This window comes from Microcaecilia unicolor, chromosome 12 (assembly GCF_901765095.1).
Source record: "Microcaecilia unicolor chromosome 12, aMicUni1.1, whole genome shotgun sequence".
Taxonomy (NCBI): domain Eukaryota; kingdom Metazoa; phylum Chordata; class Amphibia; order Gymnophiona; family Siphonopidae; genus Microcaecilia; species Microcaecilia unicolor.
In genome coordinates this window covers 102,142,456-102,166,566 of record NC_044042.1, presented here as the reverse complement: position 1 = coordinate 102,166,566, position 24,111 = coordinate 102,142,456, and the positions used below count along the sequence as shown (strand labels likewise).

Genomic DNA, 24,111 nt, shown 5'->3' with positions numbered 1-24,111 from the left:
GATTTACCAACTTTCTATAACTTTGTGTCATCAGCAAATGTAATTGCCTCACTAGTTACTCCCATCTCTAGATCATTTATAAATGTATTAAAAAGCAGCAGTCCCAGCACAGGCCCCTGAGGAACCTCACTATCTACCCTTTTCCATTTAGAATACTGACCATTTAACCCTACTCTCTGTTTTCTATTTTTTAACCAGTTTTTAATGCACAATAGAACATCACTTCCTATCCCATGACACTCCAGTTTCCTCTGGAGTCTTTGATGAGGTACTTTGTCATACGTCTTTTGAAAATCCAGATACTCAATATCAACTAGTTCACCTTTCTCCACATGTTTGTTCACTTCTTCAAAGAAATGTAATAGATTGGTGAGGCAACATTTCCCTTCACTAAATCCATGTTGGCTTTGTTTCATTGATCCATGCTCTGTAATTTTGTTCTTTATAATAGTCTCTACCATTTTGCCCGGCACAGACATCAGGCTCACCTGATCACCTTTGGAACCTTTTTTAAAATTTGGCGTTACATTAGCCACCCTCCAATCTTCTGGTACCATGCTTGATTTTAAAGATAAATTACATATTACTAATGACAGTTCCGCAACTTCATTTTTAAATTCAGTACTCTGGTATGAATACCATCCGGTCCACTCTTTAATTTGTCAAATTGCGCCATTACATCCTCCAGGTTTACAGAGATTTCATTCAATTTCTCTGATTTGTGAGCTTTGAATACTGGCTTCTGGCACTGGTTTCTCTCCCAAATCTTCCTCAGTGAACACCAAAGCAAAGAATTCATGTAATCTCTCCGCTATGATTTGTCTTCCCTAAGTATGCCTTTTACCCTTCAGTCATCGAGCGGTCCAACTGATTCTTTTACAGCTTCTTGCTTTTAATATACCTAAAAAAAATTTACTATCAGGGGCATTTTCGAAAGAGAAGGGCGCCCATCTTCCGACACAAATCGGGAATGGGTGTCCTTCTCTCAGGGTCGCCCAAATCGGCATAATCGAAAGTCGATTTTGGGCATCCTCAACTGCAGTCCATCGCGGAGATGACCAAAGTTCACAGGGGCGTGTCGGAAGCGTAGCAAAGGCGGGACTGGGGCGTGCTTAAGAGATGGGCGTCCTCAACCAATAATGGAAAAAAGAAGGGCGTCCCTGACGAGCATTTGGTCGACTTTACTTGGTCCATTTTTTTCACGACCAAGCCTCAAAAAGGTGCCCAAACTGACCAGATGACCACCGGAGGGAATCGGGGATGACTTTCCCTTACTCCCCCAGTGATCACCAACCCCCTCCCACCCTAAAAAAAATGTAAAAAAATTTTTTTTGCCAGCCTCAAATTTTGTACCCAGCTCCATCACAGCAGTATGCATGCCCCTGGAGCAGTTTTTTATTTTAGTTACAGTTGTACCCCGCGCTTTCCCACTCAGGGCAGGCTCAATGCGGCTTACATATACAGGTACTTATTTGTACCTGGGGCAATGGAGGGTTTAAGTGACTTGCCCAGAGTCACAAGGAGCTGTGCCTGAGGTGGGAATCAAACTCAGTTCCTCAGGACCAGAGTCCACCACCCTAACCACTAGGCCACTCCTCCACTTTAGTGGGTGCAGTACACTTCAGGCAGGCGGACCTAGGCCCATCCCCCCGCTACCTGTTACACTTGTGCTGGTAAATATGAGCCCTTCAAAACCCACTGTACCCACATGTAGGTGCCCCCCTTCACCCCTTAGGGCTGTGGTAGTGGTGTACAGTTGTGGGGAGTGGGTTTTTGGGGGGGGGGGGGTTGGGGGGCTCAGCACCGAAGGTAAGGGAGCTATGCACCTGGGAGCAATTTCTGAAGTCCACTGCCGTGCCCCCTAGGGTGTCCGGTTGGTGTCCTGGCATGTGAAGGGGAACAGTGCACTATGAATGTTGGCTCCTCCCGCGACCAAATGGCTTGGATTTGGTCGTTTTTGAGATGGGCGTCCTCGGTTTCCATTATCACCGAAAACCAGGGATGACCATCTCTAAGGTCGCGCATCTCAACATTTAGGTCGACCATCTCTAAGGTCGACCTAAATGTTGAGATTTTGGCGTCTCCGACCGTGTTATCGAAATGAAAGATGGACCCCCATCTTGTTTCAATAATAGCGGTATCCCCGCCCCTTCGCCGGGACGCACTTAGAGATGGTCGTCCCCATTCGATTATGCCCCTCCACGTGTTTTTTGCCTCCATTGCAATGTTTTTTTTTTCAAAGTCCTTCTTTGCCTTCCTTATCAACGCTTTGCATTTTTGCATTCGACTTGCCATTCCTTATTCTGTTTCTTATCATTTTCAGTCAGATCCTTCTTCCATTTTCTGAAGGATTTTCTTTTAGCTCTAACAGCTTCATTCACCTCACTTTATAAATGTGTCAGCTATCATTTGGTCTTCCTTTCTCCTTTTTAAATACATGGAATATATGTGGTCTGGGCTTCCAAGATGGTATTTTTGAACAGCATCCATGCCTGATGTAAATTTTTGACCCTCGCAGCTGCTCCTCTAAGTTTTTTTTTATTTCGCCGTTCTTCTCATTTTATCATAGTCTCCTTTTTGAAATTTAAATGCTAACATATTAGATTTCCTGTGTGTATTTACTCCAAAACCGATATCAAATCTGATCATATTATGATCACTGTTATCAAGCGGCCCCAGCACCATTACCTCCTGCACCAGATCATGTGTTCCACTAAGGACTTGGTCTAGAATGTTTCCTCTTCTTGTTGGTCTAAAAAGAGTTAGACCATTTTTTCCAAGGAATGTCTTCCGCAGCCTAGTACAATCATTGGTACTCAGCCATCTGGACTATTGCAACTCACTCTATTCCGGCTGCAAAGAGCAAATACTCAAAAAAACTCCAGACAGCTCAAAACACGGCAGCCAGATTAATATTCGGCAAATCTAAATACGAAAGCGCAAAACCCCTGCGAGAAAAATTACACTGGCTCCCACTCAGAGAACGCATCACGTTCAAACTCTGTACCTTAGTCCATAAAATCATCCATGGGGACGCCCCAGCCTACATGTCAGACCTAATAGAACTTCCACCCAGGAACGCAAAAAAATCTTCTCGCACTTTCCTCAATCTTCGTCCTCCCAAATGTAAAGGCCTGAAGTACAAATCAATGCACGCATCTACCTTTTCCTACATGAGCACGCAGATCTGGAACGCGTTGCCACGCAACTTGAAAACTATCTACAAACTGTATATATATGGCCGCCCTTGCTCTCAGTAAAATACAGGTCAATGGCTCAGGCTAAAGAGCTAGGCCTCTGCAAGCAAATGGCTCATAATAAGAGCTAGGCTTCTTAAAATCAGAATCATCTCTGATATAAAAGAGAGCTAGCTTGTAAAAATCATAGATCACCTTTGACACAGTTACATTTCACTGTGGCAAGTGCTGAACTGGCAAGGGTGGGGGCAATCTACTCTATAAACAATCCTGAGATTGGCACCTGCAAGACGTCATGAGCAAGAGTTGCTATGGTTACGTAGAGATAGTGCTGGGTCAGCTGCACCCCGGGTGAGAACATCCAAGGGGGGGGCTACAGGAAGGTTTGGGAACATGTGAAGTCATTCTGATCAACTGATAAGGACTAGGAGCCCTGTTGAGACAGCTGGGGTCCATTGAAATGAATAGGGCCAAAATTGTATATAAGCAGCAGTTTGAGGAGTATTAGTAGAGACGAGACGAGAAGAAGAAGGAGATGAGAGGAGAAGATGAACAGAGAAGGGAGACTCCAGAAGGCTAGAGAGAGAGGACGTGCCACGATATGCGGTTCCATTATGTGAATGCTTAACCTACCTGTATTACCATTGGTAAGATTGTAATAAACTTTCTTATTATATCTACTACATACTGGGTTCCTCTTTAATTACAGACTTAGCTACGGCTGAGCCTGTACTGAACTGCCATGAGCAGATTCAAGGTTGGGAAAGCTAGATATTTGGAGGGCATATGTAACTTTGCCCAGAGAGAGATGAGACGGGCCACTGCTTCCGCTGCTGGATTAGCAAAGGCAGATTCAGAGAAAATAAACAGAACTGACCAATTTCCGCAAACTATTGAAAACCTATCTCTTCGACAAGATATATCACAAGGATCAACACATTTAACAGTACAGTCTTTGATTTATCCAGAAGTGTTCTATACTATCTTTGCTTCAATACTTTCATTTTACCCAAAACTCCTTGTAACCAAATGTATTTTCTCTTCTATTTCCCATATCCTTGATGAATTGTAAGCCACATTGAGCCTGCAAAACGTTGGGATAATGTGGGATACAAATGCAATAAATAATAATAATAATCCTGCACCAGCTGCTCCATAAAGCAGTTCTTGATTTCGTCAAGGATTGTTACCTCCCTAGCATGCCCTGATGTTACATTTACCCAGTCAATATCAGGGGTGATTAAAATCACCGATTATTATTATGTTCCCCAGTTTGTTAGCATCCTTAATTTCCGATAACATTTCTATATCTGTCTGTTCATCCTGGCCAGGTGGACGGTAGTACATTCCTATCACTATCCTTTTCCCCCTTTACACATGGAATTTCAATTCACGGAGAGAGTGGTGGATGCTTGGAATGCCCTCCCGCGGGAGGTGGTGGAGAGGAAAACGGTAACGGAATTCAAACATGCGTGGGATAAACATAAAGGAATCCTGTTCAGAAGGAAAGGATCCTCAGGAGCTTAACCGAGATTGGATAGCAGAGCCGGTAATGGGAGGCGGGGCTGGAGGTTGGGAGGCGGGGATAGTGTGGGGCAGACTTATACGGTCTGTGCCAGAGCCAGTGGTGGGAGGCGGGACTGGAGGTTGGGAGGCAGGGATAGCGCTGGGCAGACTTATACGGTCTGTGCCAGAGCCGGTGGTGGGAGGCGGGGATAGTGCTGGGCAGACTTATACGGTCTATGCCAGAGCCGGTGGTTGGGAGGTGGGGCTAGTGCTGGGCAGACTTATACGGTCTGTGCCCTGAAGAGCACAGGTACAAATCAAAGTAGGGTATACACAAAAGTAGCACACGAGTTGTCTTGTTGGGCAGACTGGATGGACCGTGCAGGTCTTTTTCTGCCGTCATCTACTATGTTACTATGATTCCAAGAGGTGTTTTGTTTCCTGCAGAATTTTCAATCTTATACTGCAAGGAGGGGTTAAAAAAGTATAATATTCAGTAATGAGGAATGTGTACATGGAGGTAAGGAAAGAGTTTCTTTGTTTTCCAACCTCTAGTGTGGGGTGAGAGGTGCTCCATGGTTAACAAAGTGCACATCTGATTCTTCCACAAAGCCAAGGAAGGAGGGACATCATGGATCCACTGCAACAGTATAAGTTACTTAGCTATCAAAACTGCCTTGCGGAGAAACAAACTGGATACCTGGAATCCCTCTACAATGTCCTGCATATTATCCAAAAGGTAGATCTGTGGAGTCTCCACCCAAGTGCGGTCAAAAATTGAATTATATATAATAATATATTAAAAGAACTAAGAAAAGCCCATACATCCCCCTCCCCCCCAAAAAATTACATCAATAAACACACAGTCCCAAACACAATGACTATAACTAGCATTTAAGACAGGCTCCATCTGAAGGGAGGCCCAAATTACTTGCTCGAGAGGGATGGATATAAAGCCGCATCAAAAATTTATAATGGAGCTCCTGTCATCCAAGGGCCTTCCTGGAGACTCTTTTGCAGGGGCTCAACAGTAGAGAGTCTCCAGATTCCCAACTCCAAAAAACTACTACTGATTGTAAAGGGGAACGGCCTAAGAGCTGTTTCAAAATCCCATAATACCTACCCAGTAACTCTTTATGAACAGTCATTAAAGGCCACTTATGATCAAAGGGAGACCCCTGAAAATCTCCTAGGAAAGAGGTCAATGGTGATTACACATGGAAGGAAGTTAAACTTCTGAGAAAGCAAATAATAGGGCAAAGAGTTTGACTCATCCTACTCCACTACATCCCCCACCCTGAGTAACCCCCTAGCAGCCCATTCACGATAAATAGAGGACCACATCCCTGGAAGGAAATCCACATTACCCACCAAAGGCAAATACTGAGAGCAGTGGGCATGAAGGCCATAGCATTTGCAAAAAAGTCCCCACACCCAGCGAACCGGACAAATCAAAATATGTTGCTTCACTGATTTCAGAAGGGTCCCTGCTTTCGAATGCAGTATATAAGCTAAATGAAGGGGTGTCTTGATCTCCCACTCAAAGGTCACATTACAATATTCCATCGTCTGGAACTGCCAACCACAAGCATAATGAAGATGACAGGCGATATTATAGGCCCGCAAGTAAGGGAGACCAAGTCTGCCATCATGATGGGTATACTGTAACTGACGTAAAGTGGCCCGGGAATCTATTCCAGGAGATAAGGTCTTTAGGTTTGAGCATTATGGGCAAATGTTGCAAAGGATAAAGCCATTTGGGCAGGAGTACCATTTTCAAAAGCTATATATGACTAATTCAATATGTTTTAAATCACCTTGTTGTTATAAGCAGTATATTAGGTCAATAAACCATAAACTCTCATGTCAGTGTTAGGAAAGAAGAAGAAAGGATAGAAGAAAATGGTGGAAAGACCAGGAAAATGAACATTTAGGACAGGAGGGGAGGAACAGGAGAGAGGATGGGGCATCAGGATGTGCAAAATTATATAATAACCCTCAAATTATTGTAGCATTCTAGCAGCTGAAGATCATTATTTCTGACTCTGCAAAAATACCTGAGATATATCCCAGTATATTTTAGAAACCATGATAGCAGACTTTATCTAGAGCTCTAGAGTCACATTAAAATGCTTTTATGGAAGGGAGCAACACTGTAATTATAGGAAATAGCAAAACATCACAAGCTTAATGTAGCAGCCTAAGATCAAACATATCTGCACTTACTTCTGGCTACATGAGAAAATTTATTTATGCAGGCGGTGAGCATAGCATTATATAGAAATGATAAGTAGTAGTAACCCTGCAAATTGCTCCCAACTACTGCTTGCAGCATGGCCTTAGGGCTCCTGAAAAGTAGGGTTACCATGTGGCTCCAGAAAAAGGAGGACAGATTGAGCCAGTCTGGGTTTTACTTCCATTGCTTTCAATGGAAGCAAAACATGGACTGGATCAATGTGTCCTCCTTTTTGTGGAGCCATATGATAACCCTACTGAAAAGAAGTACATAGACCAGTGGCTTCAAAGCCAGTCAAATTTTCAGGATATCTACAATGAATATTCATAAAATGGTCTTGAACCCACAGAAAACGGTAGCCTGTTGGTTGACCGGGGGCCCTTCTGTTCCAACAATCCCTCTTTATCTTATGGGGACAGATGTCCTTCCAATGAAATCCTTTTGATATCTAGGATTTACTTTAGACTTAACATAAGTACATAAGTTTCAGACAGTGGCCAATCCAGGTCACAAATTGGAGACGGGAGAGGTTCCGAGGGACTGGAGAACGGCGGAGGTGGTCCCTCTTCACAAAAGTGGTGATAGGGAAGAAGCTGGAAACTACAGGCCGGTAAGCCTCACTTCGGTTATTGGAAAAGTAATGGAAGCCATGCTGAAGGAAAGGATAGTGAATTTCCTAGAAGCCAATAAGTTGCAAGACCCGAGACAACATGATTTTACCAGAGGGAAATTGTGCCAAATGAATCTCATTGAATTCTTTGATTGGGTAACTGGAGAATTGAATCATCGACGTGCTATAGACGTAATCTACTTAGATTTTAGCAAAGCTTTTGACACGGTTCCCCACAGGAGGCTCTTAAATAAACTACATGGGCTGAAGATAGGTCCCGAAGTGGTGAACTGGATTAGGAACTGGTTGACTGACAGACGACAGAGGGTGGTGGTAAATGGAGTTCGCTCGGAGGAGGAAAAGGTGAGTAGTGGAGTGCCTCAGGGATCGGTGCTGGGGCCGATTCTGTTCAATATATTTGTGAGTAACATTGCCGAAGGGTTAGAAGGTAAAGTTTGCCTATTTGCGGATGATACTAAGATTTGCAACAGAGTGGACACCCGGGAGGGAGTGGAAAGCATGAAAAGGGATCTGAGGAAGCTAGAAGAATGGTCTAAGGTTTGGCAATTAAAATTCAATGCGAATAAATGCAAAGTGATGCATTTAGGGAGTAGAAACCCACGAGAGCCTTATGTGTTAGGCGGGGAGAGTCTGATAGGTACTGAGGGGGAGAGGGATCTTGGGGTGATAGTATCCGAGGATCTGAAGGCGACGAAACAGTGTGACAAGGCGGTGGCCGTAGCGAGAAGGTTGCTAGGCTGTATAGAGAGAGGTGTGATCAGCAGAAGAAAGGAAGTGTTGATGCCCCTGTACAAGTCGTTGGTGAGGCCCCACCTGGAGTATTGTGTTCAGTTTTGGAGGCCGTACCTCGCGAAGGATGTTAAAAAAATGGAAGCGGTGCAAAGAAAAGCTACGAGAATGGTATGGGATTTGCGTTCCAAGACGTATGAGCAGAGACTTGCTGACCTGAACATGTATACCCTGGAGGAAAGGAGGAACAGGGGTGATATGATACAGACGTTCAAATACTTGAAAGGTATTAATCCGCAAAAAAATCTTTTCCGGAGATGGGAAGGCGGTAGAACGAGAGGACATGAAATGAGATTGAAGGGGGGCAGACTCAAAAAAGATGTCAGGAAGTATTTTTTCACGGAGAGGGTGGTGGATGCTTGGAGAACTCTTTTATTAAAATAGAAACGCAAAGCCATACAGAAACATATAACCCCAAACCAAATATATACAAACAAGTCCCCCACCTTAAATCCACCTATCTACCTATATACACTGTCAACCCCCACCCATCCTAAAATGAAATTAAATGAACATAAAATTCAAATAAAACTCAAAGCCAATTCAAAATAAACTGTCCAACTCCTCTATGGAGGTTTCAAGTGCACATGCCTCCACCAAACATTGGTTCTTGCTATCCCCTCCGCCACCCGTTCCCACTGGGCTACCCCCTGGACCGCCCGAACCACCTCCCAACTAACGCTGTCGGCTGATCGGTAGTCCTGGTGCAAGGAGACCCCACACTGAGCCATCCAGAGGCTAAACCGGAGTATCACTGAGATGAGGAACTCCGTCACCGGATCTAACCACCCACCTCCCCCCTGCCGCCCATAAACCCAATTTGCATATGAATATGAATTAAAACTCGGGATGTGTAATAATGCTGCTACCCTGCCACATACCATTCGTGTAAAAGGGCATTCCCGTAAAAAATGTTCCATCGTTTCCTCCCTCCCCACGCACTCCCCCCTTGGGCAATCCCGTTCCTGCACATTCCTGTAGTTAATATTTCCTCTGACATACAATTTCCCATGAAAAGACAGCCAAGCAATGTCTCTATATTTCGGCGGGATCCTCAGTGAGGCCACCAACCGCAAGCCCTGCCTCAGCACTGGACCAGGTGCATCCTTCAGTACCAGGGGCGATGAGAATGTTTGGGACCTCACCCGTTCCACCCATACCTCCCTCCTCCCTGTCTTTATTTCCTCTGCCAAAATTCCCCAAACTCGTACCAACCGAACTAAGGGCCTATAGTACCCAACCTGATCCAGAGCCCCCTTCCTTACCACCCCCACCCTCCTTCCCAACTTCCACGGGAGCCAGAATCTCTCCCACCAAGACAGAACGCTACCTGCCCATCCTGGCGGATCTCTGTCCAGTGCCCATCCCAGGTTAAACTGAATGAACAGGGAGCTAAAGAAAAGTACAGGGTTTACCATCCCTACCCCCCCCCCCCCCTCTTCCCGGGCCAAGTATGTGATGTTACGCTTGACCGGGTTCAGCCGATTCCTCCACAACATCTGAAAAAAAACACTATATAGGGTGGTTAACAATGCACTGGCAACAAACAAATATAACTGACAAACAAAAACATAGGCACCAGGTGAGATTTAATCAGCTGAACCCGGTCAGTCATGGACATCCTCCACCCTTTCCATCTGTCCTTAGCTCCCTGTATGCACCGCTGCCAATTAAAGGTTGCATAATCCCCCTGTTCAAAATATACCCCTAATACCCGCAGTCTGCTAATGGCCTCCGGAAACTCCCCTCCCAAATCAAAAGAGCCCCCTGGAGGACCCACCCACAGACTCTGACTTTTCTGGAAGTTTATCAAAGCCCCTGTAGCCTGTGAGTACCCAGAAATGACCCCTTTCAATTTCTCCCCCTCTGTTGTGTCCGCCACCCACACTGTGACATCATCAGCGTAAGCCACCACCCTTAATTGAGACCCTGTACACACCGCCACCCCCCGAAGTCCCTCCTTCCCTCCCTGCTCTAACCGCCTAACAAAGGGATCAATTGCAAAAGCATAAAGTACCGGGCTTAAAGGACATCCCTGCCGTACCCCTGCTGTCACCCCGAACCTATTCCCTTTCCAACCGTTCACCAGGGGAAAACACCGTGCCCTCGTGTACAATAAACATAATTGAGCCACCCAATCCCTAGGAAACCCATAGTGCTCTAAAACCTGCCAAAGAAACGTCCACTGTACCCGGTCAAAAGCCTTATCCTGATCTAATGCCACCATTAGTCTTCCTTCCCCCCGACTATGTTCCACACCTTCCCTTACCCAAGCCGCTGCCTCCAGAACTCCCCTCCCCTTAATCCCACAGGCCTGTGAACTTGCCAACACCCCCCCCCCCCCACCACCTCCTTCATCCTATTCAGAAGCATATGCGCGAATATCTTCCGATCACCATTGAGCAGGGCAATCGGACGCCAGTTGGCCAAGGACTCTGGATCTTTTCCCTTACTCAGAAGAATCAACGCCGCCTCGGTCAGGGATTGGGGTAAAACCCCCTGCTGACGTGCAGCCTCCCAGACTTGCAGCAGGATTGGGGCCAGAAGGTGCTTAAATGCCTGATAGTACTCTGTTGTGAGTCCATCTGGCCCTGGTGCTGTCTTCCTCCTTAAGGCCCCAATGGCCTCTTCTACCTCCCCCAGCGACCAGGGGCGCAACAGGGCCTGAAGAGATGGCCCCCCCCTTCCCACCCCCGGTGTCCCCGCAATATAGTGACCCATCACTTCCTTATCCACTTGCTTATCTGAAAAAAATCGTGCAAAGTGCTCTTCCACCACCTTTAGAATCCCCTCCTTCGACACCTGAACTACCCCTCCCATGTCCCTTAAACCCCCCACAATCCTATGCTCCCTCCGCTCCTTGCAACACATAAATGGGTCTGGGCTGACCAATTTCCCAAAGTCCCGTTCATAGACCAAGGAGGCATATCGATCATACTGGACCTTTTCAAGTTGCTCCTGCAAATCCAGAATATCCTCCTTTCTCCCTCCAATGGAGAGTAGATAGTCCCTTCGTTTCTTAATGGCAGTCCCCAGCCGAGTTCTCTCCCTTCCTTCTCCCTGAGCTTGACGGGTGAAAAAAAACCTCGTCCGCCTCTTCACTAACTCCCACCACTCTCCAATGGAGGGAAAAATACCCTGGATCGAAAGCTGGTCACCCAAAAATGCCCGATATTCCTCCTTGACCTTCTCATCGGTAACCCATTTAAGGTTAAGCCGCCATAACCCCCTCCCCGGCCTATGTCCCGCCCAACCTTCCACCTCCACCAGTTTATGGTCCGAGAAGTCCACGTCCACCAACCTGGGCCCCCGAACGCATGCCCCTTCCCGGACCAAAAATCTGTCTATCCTGCTCCTACACTGTCCCCGTGCAAATGTGAAACCCTCCACCTCTGGTGAAAATTCAAGGTGCACATCTACCAACCCTGCCCCTTTCATTATTACTACTACTACTACTACTATTTAGCATTTCTATAGCGCTACAAGGCATACACAGTGCTGCACAAACATAGAAGAGAGACAGTCCCTGCTCAAAGAGCTTACAATCTAATAGACAAAAAATAAATAAAGTAGGCAAATCAAATCAATTAATGTGAACGGGAAGGAAGAGAGGAGGGTAGGTGGAGGCGAGTGGTTACAAGTGGTTACGAGTCAAAAGCAATGTTAAAGAGGTGGGCTTTCAGTCTAGATTTAAAGGTGGCCAAGGATGGGGCAAGACGTAGGGGCTCAGGAAGTTTATTCCAGGCGTAGGGTGCAGCGAGAAAGAAGGCGCGAAGTCTGGAGTTGGCAGTAGTGGAGAAGGGAACAGATAAGAAGGATTTATCCATGGAGCGGAGTGCACGGGAAGGGGTGTAGGGAAGGACAAGTGTGGAGAGATACTGGGGAGCAGCAGAGTGAATACATTTATAGGTTAGTAGAAGAAGTTTGAACAGGATGCGAAAACGGATAGGGAGCCAGTGAAGGGTCTTGAGGAGAGGGGTAGTATGAGTAAAGCGACCCTGGCAGAAGATGAGACAGGCAGCAGAGTTTTGAACCGACTGGAGAGGGGAGAGGTGACTAAGTGGGAGGCCAGCAAGAAGCAGATTGCAGTAGTCTAAACGAGAGGTGACAAGGGTGTGGATGAGGGTTTTGGTAGAGTGCTCGGAAAGAAAGGGGTGGATTTTACGGATGTTGTAAAGAAAGAAACGACAGGTCTTGGCGGTCTGCTGGATATGAGCAGAGAAGGAGAGAGAAGAGTCAAAGATGACCCCAAGGTTTCGAGCTGAGGAGACAGGGAGAATGAGAGAGCCATCAACAGAAATAGAAAACGGGGGGAGCGGGGAGGTGGGTTTGGGGGGGGAAAATGAGAAGCTCGGTTTTGGTCATATTTAATTTCAGGTGGCGTTGAGACATCCAGGCAGCAATGTCAGACAAACACGCTGAAACTTTGGTTTGGATGCAAGGTGAGATATCAAGGGTAGAAAGGTAGATTTGGGAGTCATCAGCATAGAGATGGTAGGAAAAGCCATGGGATGAGATTAATGAACCAAGGGAAGAAGTGTAGGTAGAAAAGAGGAGGGGACCAAGAACAGAACCCTGAGGTACGCCGACAGGCAGAGGGATAGAAGTAGAAGAGGATCCAACAGAGTGAACACTAAAGGTGCGGAGGGAGAGTTAGGAAGAGAACCAGGAAAGGACAGAGCCCTGGAATCCAAGTGAGGACAGGGTATCGAGAAGTATGCTGTGATCGACAGTGTCAAAAGCAGCGGAAAGATCAAGAAGAATGAGGATGGAATATTGACCTCTGGATTTAGCCAGTAATAGGTCATTGGAGACTTTAGTAAGCGCAGTTTCGGTTGAGTGGAGAGGGTCAAGAATAGCGTGTGAGGAGAGAAAATCAAGGCAGCGGCGGTGAACAGCACGCTCAAGTAATTTGGAGAGAAAAGGAAGGAGGGAGATGGGTCGGTAATTAGAGGGACAAGTAGGGTCGAGTGAAGGCTTCTTAAGGAGAGGTGTGACCACAGCATGTTTAAAGGCAGCAGGGACAGTCGCAGTGGAAAGTGAGAGGTTGAGAATGTGACAGATAAAAGGAATAAGAGCAGGTGAGATGGCATTAAGAAGGTGGATGGGAATGGGATCAGAGGAACAGGTGGTACATTTTGAGGAAGAAAGGAGAAGTGTAGTTTCCTCTATAGTAACTTCAGGAAAGGAGGAAAAGGAATGAGGGGAAGGAGAGAGAGGGGAACGGACTAGTGGAGGGAGAGGTGGCGAGGTAGAGAATTCAAGGTTTATCTTTTGAACCTTGTTGTGAAAGAATTCAGCAAGGGTCTGAGGAGATAATGAAGGGGGAGTTGGGGGAGGGGGCACCTTGAGGAGAGAGTTCAATGTGGTGAAGAGAAGTCGAGGGTTAGAGCCAAGAGAGTTGGTCAGTTGGATATAATAATCCTGTTTGGCACGTAAAAGAGCAGATTGGAAGGAGGTCAGCATGAACTTAAAGTGTAAGAAATCAGCAAGGGCCCGAGATTTCCGCCAGAGGCGTTCGGCAGACTGGTATATAAAAAGTTTTCTGCTTTTTATATACCTGAAGGTTATCAATAGAAATCAAACAAAATAAAACATGGAAAAGAAAATAAGATGATACCTTTTTTATTGGACATAACTTAATACATTTCTTGATTAGCTTTCGAAGGTTGCCCTTCGTCAGATCGGAAATAAGCAAATGTGCTAGTTGACAGTGTATATAAGTGAAAACATTCAAGCATTACTATGACAGTCTGACAGGGTGGGAGGATAGGGGTGGGTCGGAGGTATGCATGGGGACATCAAAGCATATCATTGATATTCTAACAGGATGGGTGTGGATAGGTGAGGGGTGGGGTGATCAACAGAGACAAACAGCTTTATGGTTTATAATGGGCTAGGAACCCCAGATCCTTGTTAAGTCCTTTCTGTTGGGTGTTAAAATATTCAATCATTCTGACTTCAAAGGTCTTACGTTCTTGTATGGTTTTAAAGTTACCTTTCAGGATTCTCACTGTGAAATCACTGGTACAGTGTCCTGGTTCTGTGAAGTGCTGTCCCACCGGGGTGGGGGCCCTACTGGCTGTATTGTTCATGTGATGTCTATGTAAATTGAATCTTGTCTTAAGCATCTGGCCTGTTTCTCCAATATAGCATCCTTCATTACATTTTTTACACTGAATGATATATACCACATTGGAAGATGAGCAAGTGAAAGATCCCTTTATGTTGAATATCTTTCCTTTGTGGGTAACTGTGGGGTTCTGTGAAATATTTTGGCATAGTTTGCAACTGGATAAATTACAGGGACGTGTGCCCTTCTGTTCCTTTTCAGTCTGTGATGGAAGTTTACTTCTGATTAGCTTGTGTTTTAAGTTGGGTGGTTGTCGGAAGGCCAGTACTGGTGGGGATGGGAATATCTCTTTCAGTAATTCATCCTCCTGGAGTATAGGTTGTAGATCTCTTATGATTTTCCTCAGTTTTTCCAGCTCTGGATTGTATGTCACTACAAGGGGGATTCTGTCTGTGGATTTTTTTCTCCTTGTACTGTAGCAGATTCTCCCTGGGTGTTTTGAGGGAGGAGGCAATATTCTTGGAGATTATTTTGGGGTTGTAGCCTTTCTGTTTGAAGGATGCAGTCAGGCTTTTAAGGTGTCTGTCTCTGTCCCCTGGGTCAGAGCAGATACGGTGGTATCTTGTGGCTTGGCTGTAAATGATGGATCTTTTTGTATGTGAAGGATGGAAGCTGGAGTTGTGGAGGTAGCTGCATCTGTCTGTGGGTTTCTTGTATATAGATGTTTGTATACAGCCATCACTGATTGAGACCATGGTGTCTTCTGCCCTCCTTTACTGATACATGGAATATATTTGGCCTGGGCCTCCAGGACAGTGTTTTTGAACAGAATCCACGCCTGTTGTAGGTTTTTTACCCTATCCTTCGCTCCTATAAGTTCTTTGTTTACCATTCTCCTCATTTTATCATAGCTCCCTTTTTTGAAGTTAAACACCAACATATTTGACTTCCGTTCTCTACTTTTTTAAAGCAGATTTCAAAGCTGATCATATTATGATCACTGTTATCAAGTGGTCCCCGCACCGTTACCTCCCGTACCAGATCATGTGCTTCACAAATGACTAGATCTAGAATTTTTCCTTCTCTCTTTGGCTCCTGTACCAGCTGCTCCATGAAGCAGTCCTTAATTTCATCAAGGAATTTTACCTCCTTGGTGTGCCCCGATGCTACATTAACCCAGTCTATATTGGGGTAATTGAAATCAGCCATTATTATCGCGTTGCCCATTTTATTAGCATCCATAATTTCCTTTAAAATGACTACATCTGTCTGCTTATCCTGGTCGGGCAGACGGTAGTACACTCCTACCACCGTCCTTTTCCCCTTGACACATGGAATTTCGATCCATAGTGATTCCAAAAGTTCATTTGTTTCCTGTAAAATTTTCAGTCTATTTGATTCAATGCCCTCGTTAATATACAATGCTACTCCTCCCCCAATCCGGTCCACTCTATCACTGCGATACAATTTGTATCCCGGTATGACAGTGTCCAACTGGTTATCCTCCTTCCACCAGGTCTCGGAGATGCCTATTATATCTGTTTTTTTTCATTTAGTGCAGTATATTCCAATTCTCCCATCTTATGTCTTAGGCTCCTAGCATTTGCATAAAGACACTTCAAGTTAGTCCTAGTCACATTATGTTGATTACTTGACAGTATTAATTTACTATCTTCTGCCTGATTTTTATTATTTCTGTTTACAGACGAATCTATTACGGTCACCTTTGCAACCTCACCATCAGGAACCCCCATCCTCCTTGTTTGGGCAATATCTTTACAAGATACCTCATCCCGAACCATACGCTGTTGTGCGACTGTCAGCCTTCCCCTTGTTTATAGTTTAAAAGCTGCTCAATTTCTTTTTTAAATTAATAGACTAGGAGGGAACCAGAGAAATAGAAGAGACATTGGCAGGGCGAGAATGGGAAGACATTATTTTAGGGGGCACAGGTGCACTCCCTCCCTTCATATCATAACACCTATGACTAGCAGGAGCTTTGAGAGTAACCCCAAAGCCCTCCCAGGAACAGGAAGAGGATCAAATGCTGAGGTGACGAATATGTATGGCATGATGTTGCATTTCAGAGGTGCATGGATGGTGTTACTGTCCTGTAACTCACCTTTCAAAATCAAAGAGCTGTGGTTTTCCAGCTGGATTCTCTCTAAACACTGAGCTTCCTGTTGTTGAAGATGGTGAATGATAGAGCAGTCCGGGTGTGTTGCTTCCACCTGTAAGATATCGAAAGCAGGTGATAGGACTGGAGTATTTATTTATTAGGATTTATTTACCGCCTTTTTGAAGGAATTTACTCAAGGAGGAATAAGTCAAACATAAAAATGTTTAAATAACAGTTCAATGTATGGCATAGTATACTACTTACAATGTCAACCCAATACACATAAGTACATAAGCACTGTCACGCTGAGAAAAGACCAAAGGTCCATCAAGCCCAGCACTCTGTCTCCAACAGCGGCCAATCCACTACTACTACTACTTATCATTTCTATAGCGCTACTAGACGTACGCAGCGCTGTACACTTGAACATGAAGAGACAGTACCTGCTCGACAGAGCTTACAATCTAATTAGGACAGACAAACAAGAGATAAGGGAAATAAAGTGAGGATGATAAAATAAGGGTTCTGAACAAGTGAATAAGGGTTAGGAGTTAAAAGCAGCATAAAAATGTGGGCTTTTAGCTTAGATTTGAAGACGGCCTGAGATGGAGCTTGACGTACCGGCTCAGGAAGTCTATTCCAGGCATATGGTGCAGCAAGATAAAAGGAACGGAGTCTGGAGTTAGCAGTGGAGGAGAAGGGTGCAAATAAGAGAGATTTACCCAGTGAACAGAGTTCCCGGAGAGGAATGTAGGGAGAGGTACTGAGGAGCTGCAGAGTGAATGCACTTATAGGTCAATAAGAGGAGTTTGAACTGTATACGGAAACGGATAGGAAGCCAGTGAAGTGACTTGAGGAGAGGGCTAATATGAGCTTAACGACCCTGGTGGAATATTAGTCGTGCAGCAAAAACCCCAAACTGAATAATGATCAATGGACTTTTCCTTCAGGAATCTGTCCAGACTCCCTTTAAACTCAGCAAGGCCAGTTGCCGTCACTACCTTCTCCGGCAATGAGTTCCAGAGTCTAACTACGCGCTGAGTAAAGAAAAACTTTCTCCGATTTGTTTTAAACCTACCACATTCTAATTTCATCTTGTGTCCCCTGGTTCTATTATTGTTAGAAAGTGTAAACAAACGCTTCACATCTGTCCGCTCTACCCCACTCATTATTTTGTAGACCTCTATCATATCACCCCTCAGCTGCCTTTTCTCCAGGCTAAAGAGTCCTAGCCATCTTAACCTCTTCTCATAAGGTAGTCATCCCATCCCTTTTATCATTTTTGTCGCCCTTCGCTGCACCTTCTCCAATTCCTTTATATCTTTATTGAGATGAGGCGACCAGAACTGAACATTTTAGTAGCATAGGATTAAGCAAAGATACATTTATTTATTTTATTTATTTGTTGCATTTGTATCCCACATTTTCCCACCAATTTGCAGGCTCAATGTGGCTTACATTATGCCGTAGTGGTGATCGCCATTTCAGGATAAAGAATTACAAATGGCATTGCATTAAGACACATAACTGTTAAAGTATAGTACAAAGTGGTGTTGCATTAAAGTTCCTGAATGATAGAGTGAGTTATAAAATACTTAGGTAATCAACTATACAAAATTCATTTCCGGCATGAGGATAAAGTAATAGTGGGTATTGCGTAACTTTCATTAGTAGCAGCGAAGGTTGTCATTCTAATGCAGAGAGTTTGGTTTTGTCTAGTTCATGTATGGTCTTGTTATCTAATAGTTTAGGATGAATCATTATGGTAAGCCTTGTTGAACAAGTTGGTTTTCAGTAGTTTTCGGAAGATTGTTAAGTAATGAGTTTTTATAGCCTTTGGTAGTACGTTCCATAGTTGTGTGTTTATGTAGGAGAAGCTGATAAGAGATAGTGGTAGGAGTTAGAAAATAAGGGGACTAATTTAAAGAAAGTTGCACATGAGGTCAGAAAGGTGCTTGAATATAAACTCAGCTAGGGTAGGAATGAAGAATCGTGTTCTGCTATAGTATGTGCAGCCGGAGTTACTCGTGTGTGTGTGTAACTGGCAAGTTAGTTACTTCTTCCATTTAAAGGCCTGGTTGATATTAAAAATATCAGCCTAGTCTGATAGCAAAAGGCTCTATCTTGTTACAATGGGTGGAAGACCAGTGAAACTAAATGCATGAGCTCCTCGGGATGGAGAGGATGTCGGTGGAAAAGGCTAGGAAAAAAGCACATTAACTACGTGAGTTTGCAACTAGCTCCGCACCAAATTGGGACTACCACCGACATTTCTGTCACTAGGGCTTACCCAGTGGTAATTGGACAGGTGCATGGCGTTGCCCGGTTACCACCGGGTTAGCACAATTAGACTTTACCATCACCTAAATAGACGGCGGTAAGATCTCCCCCCCCCCCCCACCCCAGAAATGGCCATTCGCCAATCCCTGTGATTAGCGCACAGCAATTTCCTTTAAATAAAAAAAAAAAACAGCCTTTTACTCGCTGCACCACCGCAGACCCCCTTACACCATAGTTTGATAAAAGGGGACCTTAGACATGTATGTGCATTGGTGGTAGCAACAATAATCATTTAAACCAGCAGATCCCAAAATGTGCGCCATAAGCAACCTGATGCACTACAACAAACTCTCAGGGCGCAGCAAATCCCGACCTCGCTCCCACCACCACACAAACCGCTACTGCTCTTTCCAAATTATAGCTATGTAATGCAAAGTTCCATGTTAGGAGTCACCGACCAAGAAAGGGATCTAGGTGTCATCGTTGATGATAGATTGAAACCTTCTGCTGAGTTTGCTGCGGCCGCTAAGAAAGCAAATAGAATGTTAGGTATTATTAGGAAAGGAATGGAAAACAAAAATGAGGATGTTATAATGCCTTTGTATCGCTCCATGGTGCGACCGCACCTTGAAAATTGTGTTCGATTCTGGTCGCCGCATCTCAGAAAAGATATAGTGGAATTAGGAAAGGTGCAGAGATGGGCTACAAAAATGATAAAGGGGATGGGACGACTTCTCTATGAGGAAAGGCTAAAGTTGCAAGGGCTCTTCAGCTTGGAGAAGAGACGGCTGAGGGTGATATGATAGCGGTCTATAAAATGGTGGAGTGGAACAGGTAGACGTGAATCGTTTGTTTACTCTTTCCAAAAATTATTAGGACTAGGGAGCATGCGATGAAGCTACAAAGTTGTAAATTTAATACGAATCAGAGAAAATTTTTCTTCAATCAATGTGTAATTAAATTCTGGAATTAGTTGCCAGAGAATGTGGTAAAGGCAGTTAGCTTAGCAGAGTTTTAAAAAGGGTTTGGATGTCTTCCTAAAGGAAAGGTCCATAGACCATTATTATATTGATGGGGGAAATCCACTGCTTATTTCTGGGATAAGCAGTATAAAATGTTTTGTACTTTTTGGGATCTTGCCAGGTACTTGTGACCTGGATTGGCCACTGCTGGAAACAGGATGCTGGGCTTGATGGACCTTTGGTCTGTCCCAGTGTGGCAATACTTATGCATCTAGCATCTGCCTCCTCACTGTCCCCGACCCCCCCCCCCCCCCCCCCACATACACACAGCTATCCCTGCTGCTGCTTTTCTAAATAAGCAGTAGCAGTGCCGTAGCGAGGGCTAATGGCACCCGGGGCGGGTCGCTGCTGCGCGCACCCCCCCCCCCCCCCGGGTGCAGCACGGTGCACCCCCCCCCGGAGCGCAACCCCCCCCCCGGACCGCATTCTTACCTGCAGGAGGGCTGATCCGCCCCGAGTGCACGTCACTCGGAGCTGCATCAGCCCCACTGGTTCCCTGCTCTCTCTGCCCTGGAACAGGAAGTAATCTGTTCTGGGGCAGAGGGAGCAGGGAACCAGCGAGGCTGGCAGCCCCCGAGCGCATGCACCCGGGGCGGACCGCCCCTCCCGCCCCCCCCTTCCTACGCCACTGAGCAGTAGCAGTGGCAAAACAAGCTGCAGCCATGTGGCACCAGACTCTTCATATACACAGCTGATGATTCTGCCCCCTTGACCATCACTTCCTGTTCCAGGGCAAGCCAGAAACCACGTGTATGGAGAGTCTGGTCCTGCATGGCCGCACCTTGTTTTGCCATTGATGCTACTCATCTAGAAAAGCAGAAGCAGCAGCACAGATGGGTGTGTGAGGGGAGTGGGGACAAAGAGGAGGCAGATGCTGGATTGGGGGAGAAACATAGAGGGGGTTTAGGCTGGATGGAAGGGGGAGCATAAGGGAGGGCAGAGGCTGGATGGAAGGGAGAGAGAAGGAGGGCAGATACTGGATGGGAGAGGAGGACAGATGCTGGATGGAAGGGGGAGAGGAGGACAGATGCTGGATGGAAGGAGGAGATAAGGAGGGCAGATGCTGGATGGAAGGAGGAGATAAGGAGGGCAGATGCTGGATGAAAGGAGGAGATAAGGAGGGCAGATGCTGGATGGAAGGAGAAGATAAGGAGGGCTGACACTGGATCACTGGATGGAAAAGGGAGAGAAGGAGGGCAGACGCTGGATGGAAGGGGAGAGGAGGGCAGATGCTGGATGTAAGGGGGAGAGAAGGATAAATGCTGGATGAAAGGGGAAAAGAAAGAGGGTAGATGCTGGATGAAAGGGTAAGAGAAGGAGGGCCGTCACTGGATGGAAGAGGGGAAAGAAGGAGAGTAAATGCTGGATGGAAGGGGGAGAGGAGGGTAGATGCTGGATGAAAGGGGAAAAGAAAGATGGCAGATGCTGGATGTAAGAGGAAAAGAAAGAGGGCAGATGCTGGATGAAAGGGGAAAAGAAGAAGGGTAGATGTTGGATGAAAGGGGAAAAGAAGAAGGGTAGATATTGGATGAAAGGGGAAGAGAAGGAAGGCAGATGATTGATGGAAGAGGAGAGAAGGAGGGCAGACATTGAATGGAAGAGGGGAGAGAAGGAGAGTAATTGCTGGATGGAAGGGGGATAGAAGGAGGGCGGACATTGGATGGAAGGGAGGGCATGCATGGGAATACAGGTGTCGGTGGCTGAATCATGCTACTGATTTCCTTGTGCAAGCAGCATGGAGCTTGAACCTCGGGCATTGGATCTCTTCAGCTACTGGGGCTTTGGCAACCCTGCTAGCAAAGGTAGGACTCAATGCTGGTGGGGGTGGGGCGGGGGAGACTACAAAGGAAATGCGTAGCCCAGGGGCACCGTGACCCATGAAAGTTTGGGAACCAGTGATTTAAACCCTGATGCTGAAATTATTCTGTATATTGAGTGCTGTTTATCTAGAGTCAGCTGCTCTGAGTAGATCTAAAATGTGATCAGTGCCACGGCTACCATTCATTTACTTAAGACCTAACCTCAAGATTTAGATGATCTTTTTAGCAGCTGAATGGATCATTTCTTCTTACTGTTATCACTCCATCCCTCCACTACATGGATGGTGGGAGAATGGTTAGATATATATTTCAGCCTGCCATTATCACTATAGTGGTAAAACATTTGCGGATAAGGAACTTATGGAGTCAAGAGTCGGCAGCAATCAAAGTTATTTTGGCTGCTGCTGGAAGTTTTCCTGGATCCTCCATCCTCAGACCGCCCAAAAATAGCCAGTTTGGGCTTAGGAACCAACAAGATATATTGAGTGCAAACTGAAGAGTAGCAAATCTCCTGGACTGGATGGTATTCATCCTAGAGTACTGATAGAACTGAAAAATGAGCTTGTGGAGCTACTGCTAGTGATATGCAATTTATCCTTAAAATCGAGCGTGGTACCGGAAGATTGGAGGGTGGCCAATGTAACACCCATTTTAAAAAAAGGTTCCAGGGGAGATCCGGGAAATTATAGACCGGTGAGTCTGACGTCTGACGTCGGTGCTGGGGAAAATGGTAGCGGCTATTATTAAAAACAAAATTACAGAGCACATCCAAGGACATGGATTACTGAGACCGAGTCAGCACGGCTTTTGTGTGGGGAAATCTTGCCTGACCAATTTACTTCAATTCTTTGACGGAGTAAACAAACATGTGGACAAAGGGGAACCGGTTGATATTGTGTATCTGTATTTTCAAAAGGCGTTTGACAAGGTCAAATCACAGCACAGAAATGGTATTAGTATCTGCAATGAACTCATTCAAACAAGCAATTGCAACCGGGAACAACATCCTCCTCCTACAATTCGGCATGACCAGCGCCTTCGACATGGTTAACCATGAAATACTATTACATATACTAGAATACTTCGGAGCAGGAGGAATAGTTCTCAAATGGTTCAAAGGATTCCTGACCACAAGATCATACCAAGTTACAACCAACACAGACACATCACCCCCATGGACACCTGAATGCGGAGTTCCCCAAGGATCCCCCCTATCACCAACTCTCTTCAACCTAATGATGATACTGCTAGCCAAACTTCTAGCCAATCAAAACCTCAATCCCTATATATATGCTGATGACGTCACGATATACATCCCATTCAAACATGATCTAAACGAAATCACCAACGAGATCAACCAAAGCCTCCAAACCATGCACTCCTGGGCGGATGCGTTCAAACTGAAACTCAACGCAGAGAAAACACAATGTCTGGTACTAACATCACAATACAACAAAAACAACTACTCCAAAATAACCACACCATACTGTTCTCTTCCCATTGCACAAGGGCCAGGAAGAACAGAGAGACGTCGGAGGAGGCAGCAGTGATCGCCGATCAGCTGTTCTTGCCCGTGCAGCGCCTTCAAACAGAGGTGAGAGGCGCTGCGTAGGCCGGTAAGGCGGAGGGGGGTCCGGTGGAGGGGGGAGCGGCGATGATGACCTCAGGGGGGCGGGGCACGGGGGCGGAGGATGGAGGGAGGCGGAGCTGTGGGAGAAGGAGAAACAGAGACACAGGAAGGGAGGGGGACCGGGGCTGATAAACTTTTGAGTTTTGTTTTTATTAATACGGGCGGAAGCGGGGAACAGCAGCGATCTCGGGGGGGGGGGGCAAGGCCATCCATACAGGACGCTCCTGACGAGCACCTTTGCCCCCTCCCGATCCTTTTTTGATGTATGTTTAGTTTTGTATTGATGCAGGGGGAAGCCTATGAAGTACTGCATCCACCTTGTCGTTCTTTATTGGTAGCGCTTGGATTTTTATGGTGCAGGGGGAAGCGGGGAGATGACAGCTCAGGCCTTAACGATAGGTCTGAGCTCACGTTAAATTTCTCACGGTAAATGATTCGTTGCAATTGTTGATATGGTTAATGCATTCCGAATCGCCACATTTCAATGGTAGTTACTCGTTTGCATTCCGTTTTCGTTAGCTGCTAGTGTCGTCGGAAAATGGCCTTTAATGCATGGTGCGTTTCAAAATTTCCTCGTTAAAGGGTTGTTAAAGTTTAATGCATCTTGCTCTAAGTTTTAGAACCCATCACAGCAAAGCCTTTAGCCAACAAAGAACATATTGGGGTTTTTTCTGAATTTCGTCTCTGCATTGCTTTTCAGATCTCTCTGGCATTATGTACTATTATAATTCTAATCAGAATTTTAAATATGTGTCATCTGTGATGGAGCTGTGGGTAAGCTTTGGCTGATTGCTCTGGTACTCTGAAG

General features: G+C 45.7%; 1 protein-coding gene across 1 annotated transcript in view; it reads right to left on the bottom strand.

The window, feature by feature from the left end:
* LOC115481407 (vasoactive intestinal polypeptide receptor 1-like) overlaps positions 1-24,111 on the bottom strand; it is a 141,053-nt gene that overhangs the window by 71,005 nt on the left and 45,937 nt on the right. The window contains exons 2-3 of the mRNA XM_030220494.1: positions 16,555-16,692; positions 10,619-10,636 (exon numbers count right to left, since the gene is read on the bottom strand). Coding sequence (XP_030076354.1) covers positions 10,619-10,636; positions 16,555-16,692 — 156 coding nt within the window. The remainder of the gene's footprint in view (positions 1-10,618; positions 10,637-16,554; positions 16,693-24,111) is intronic.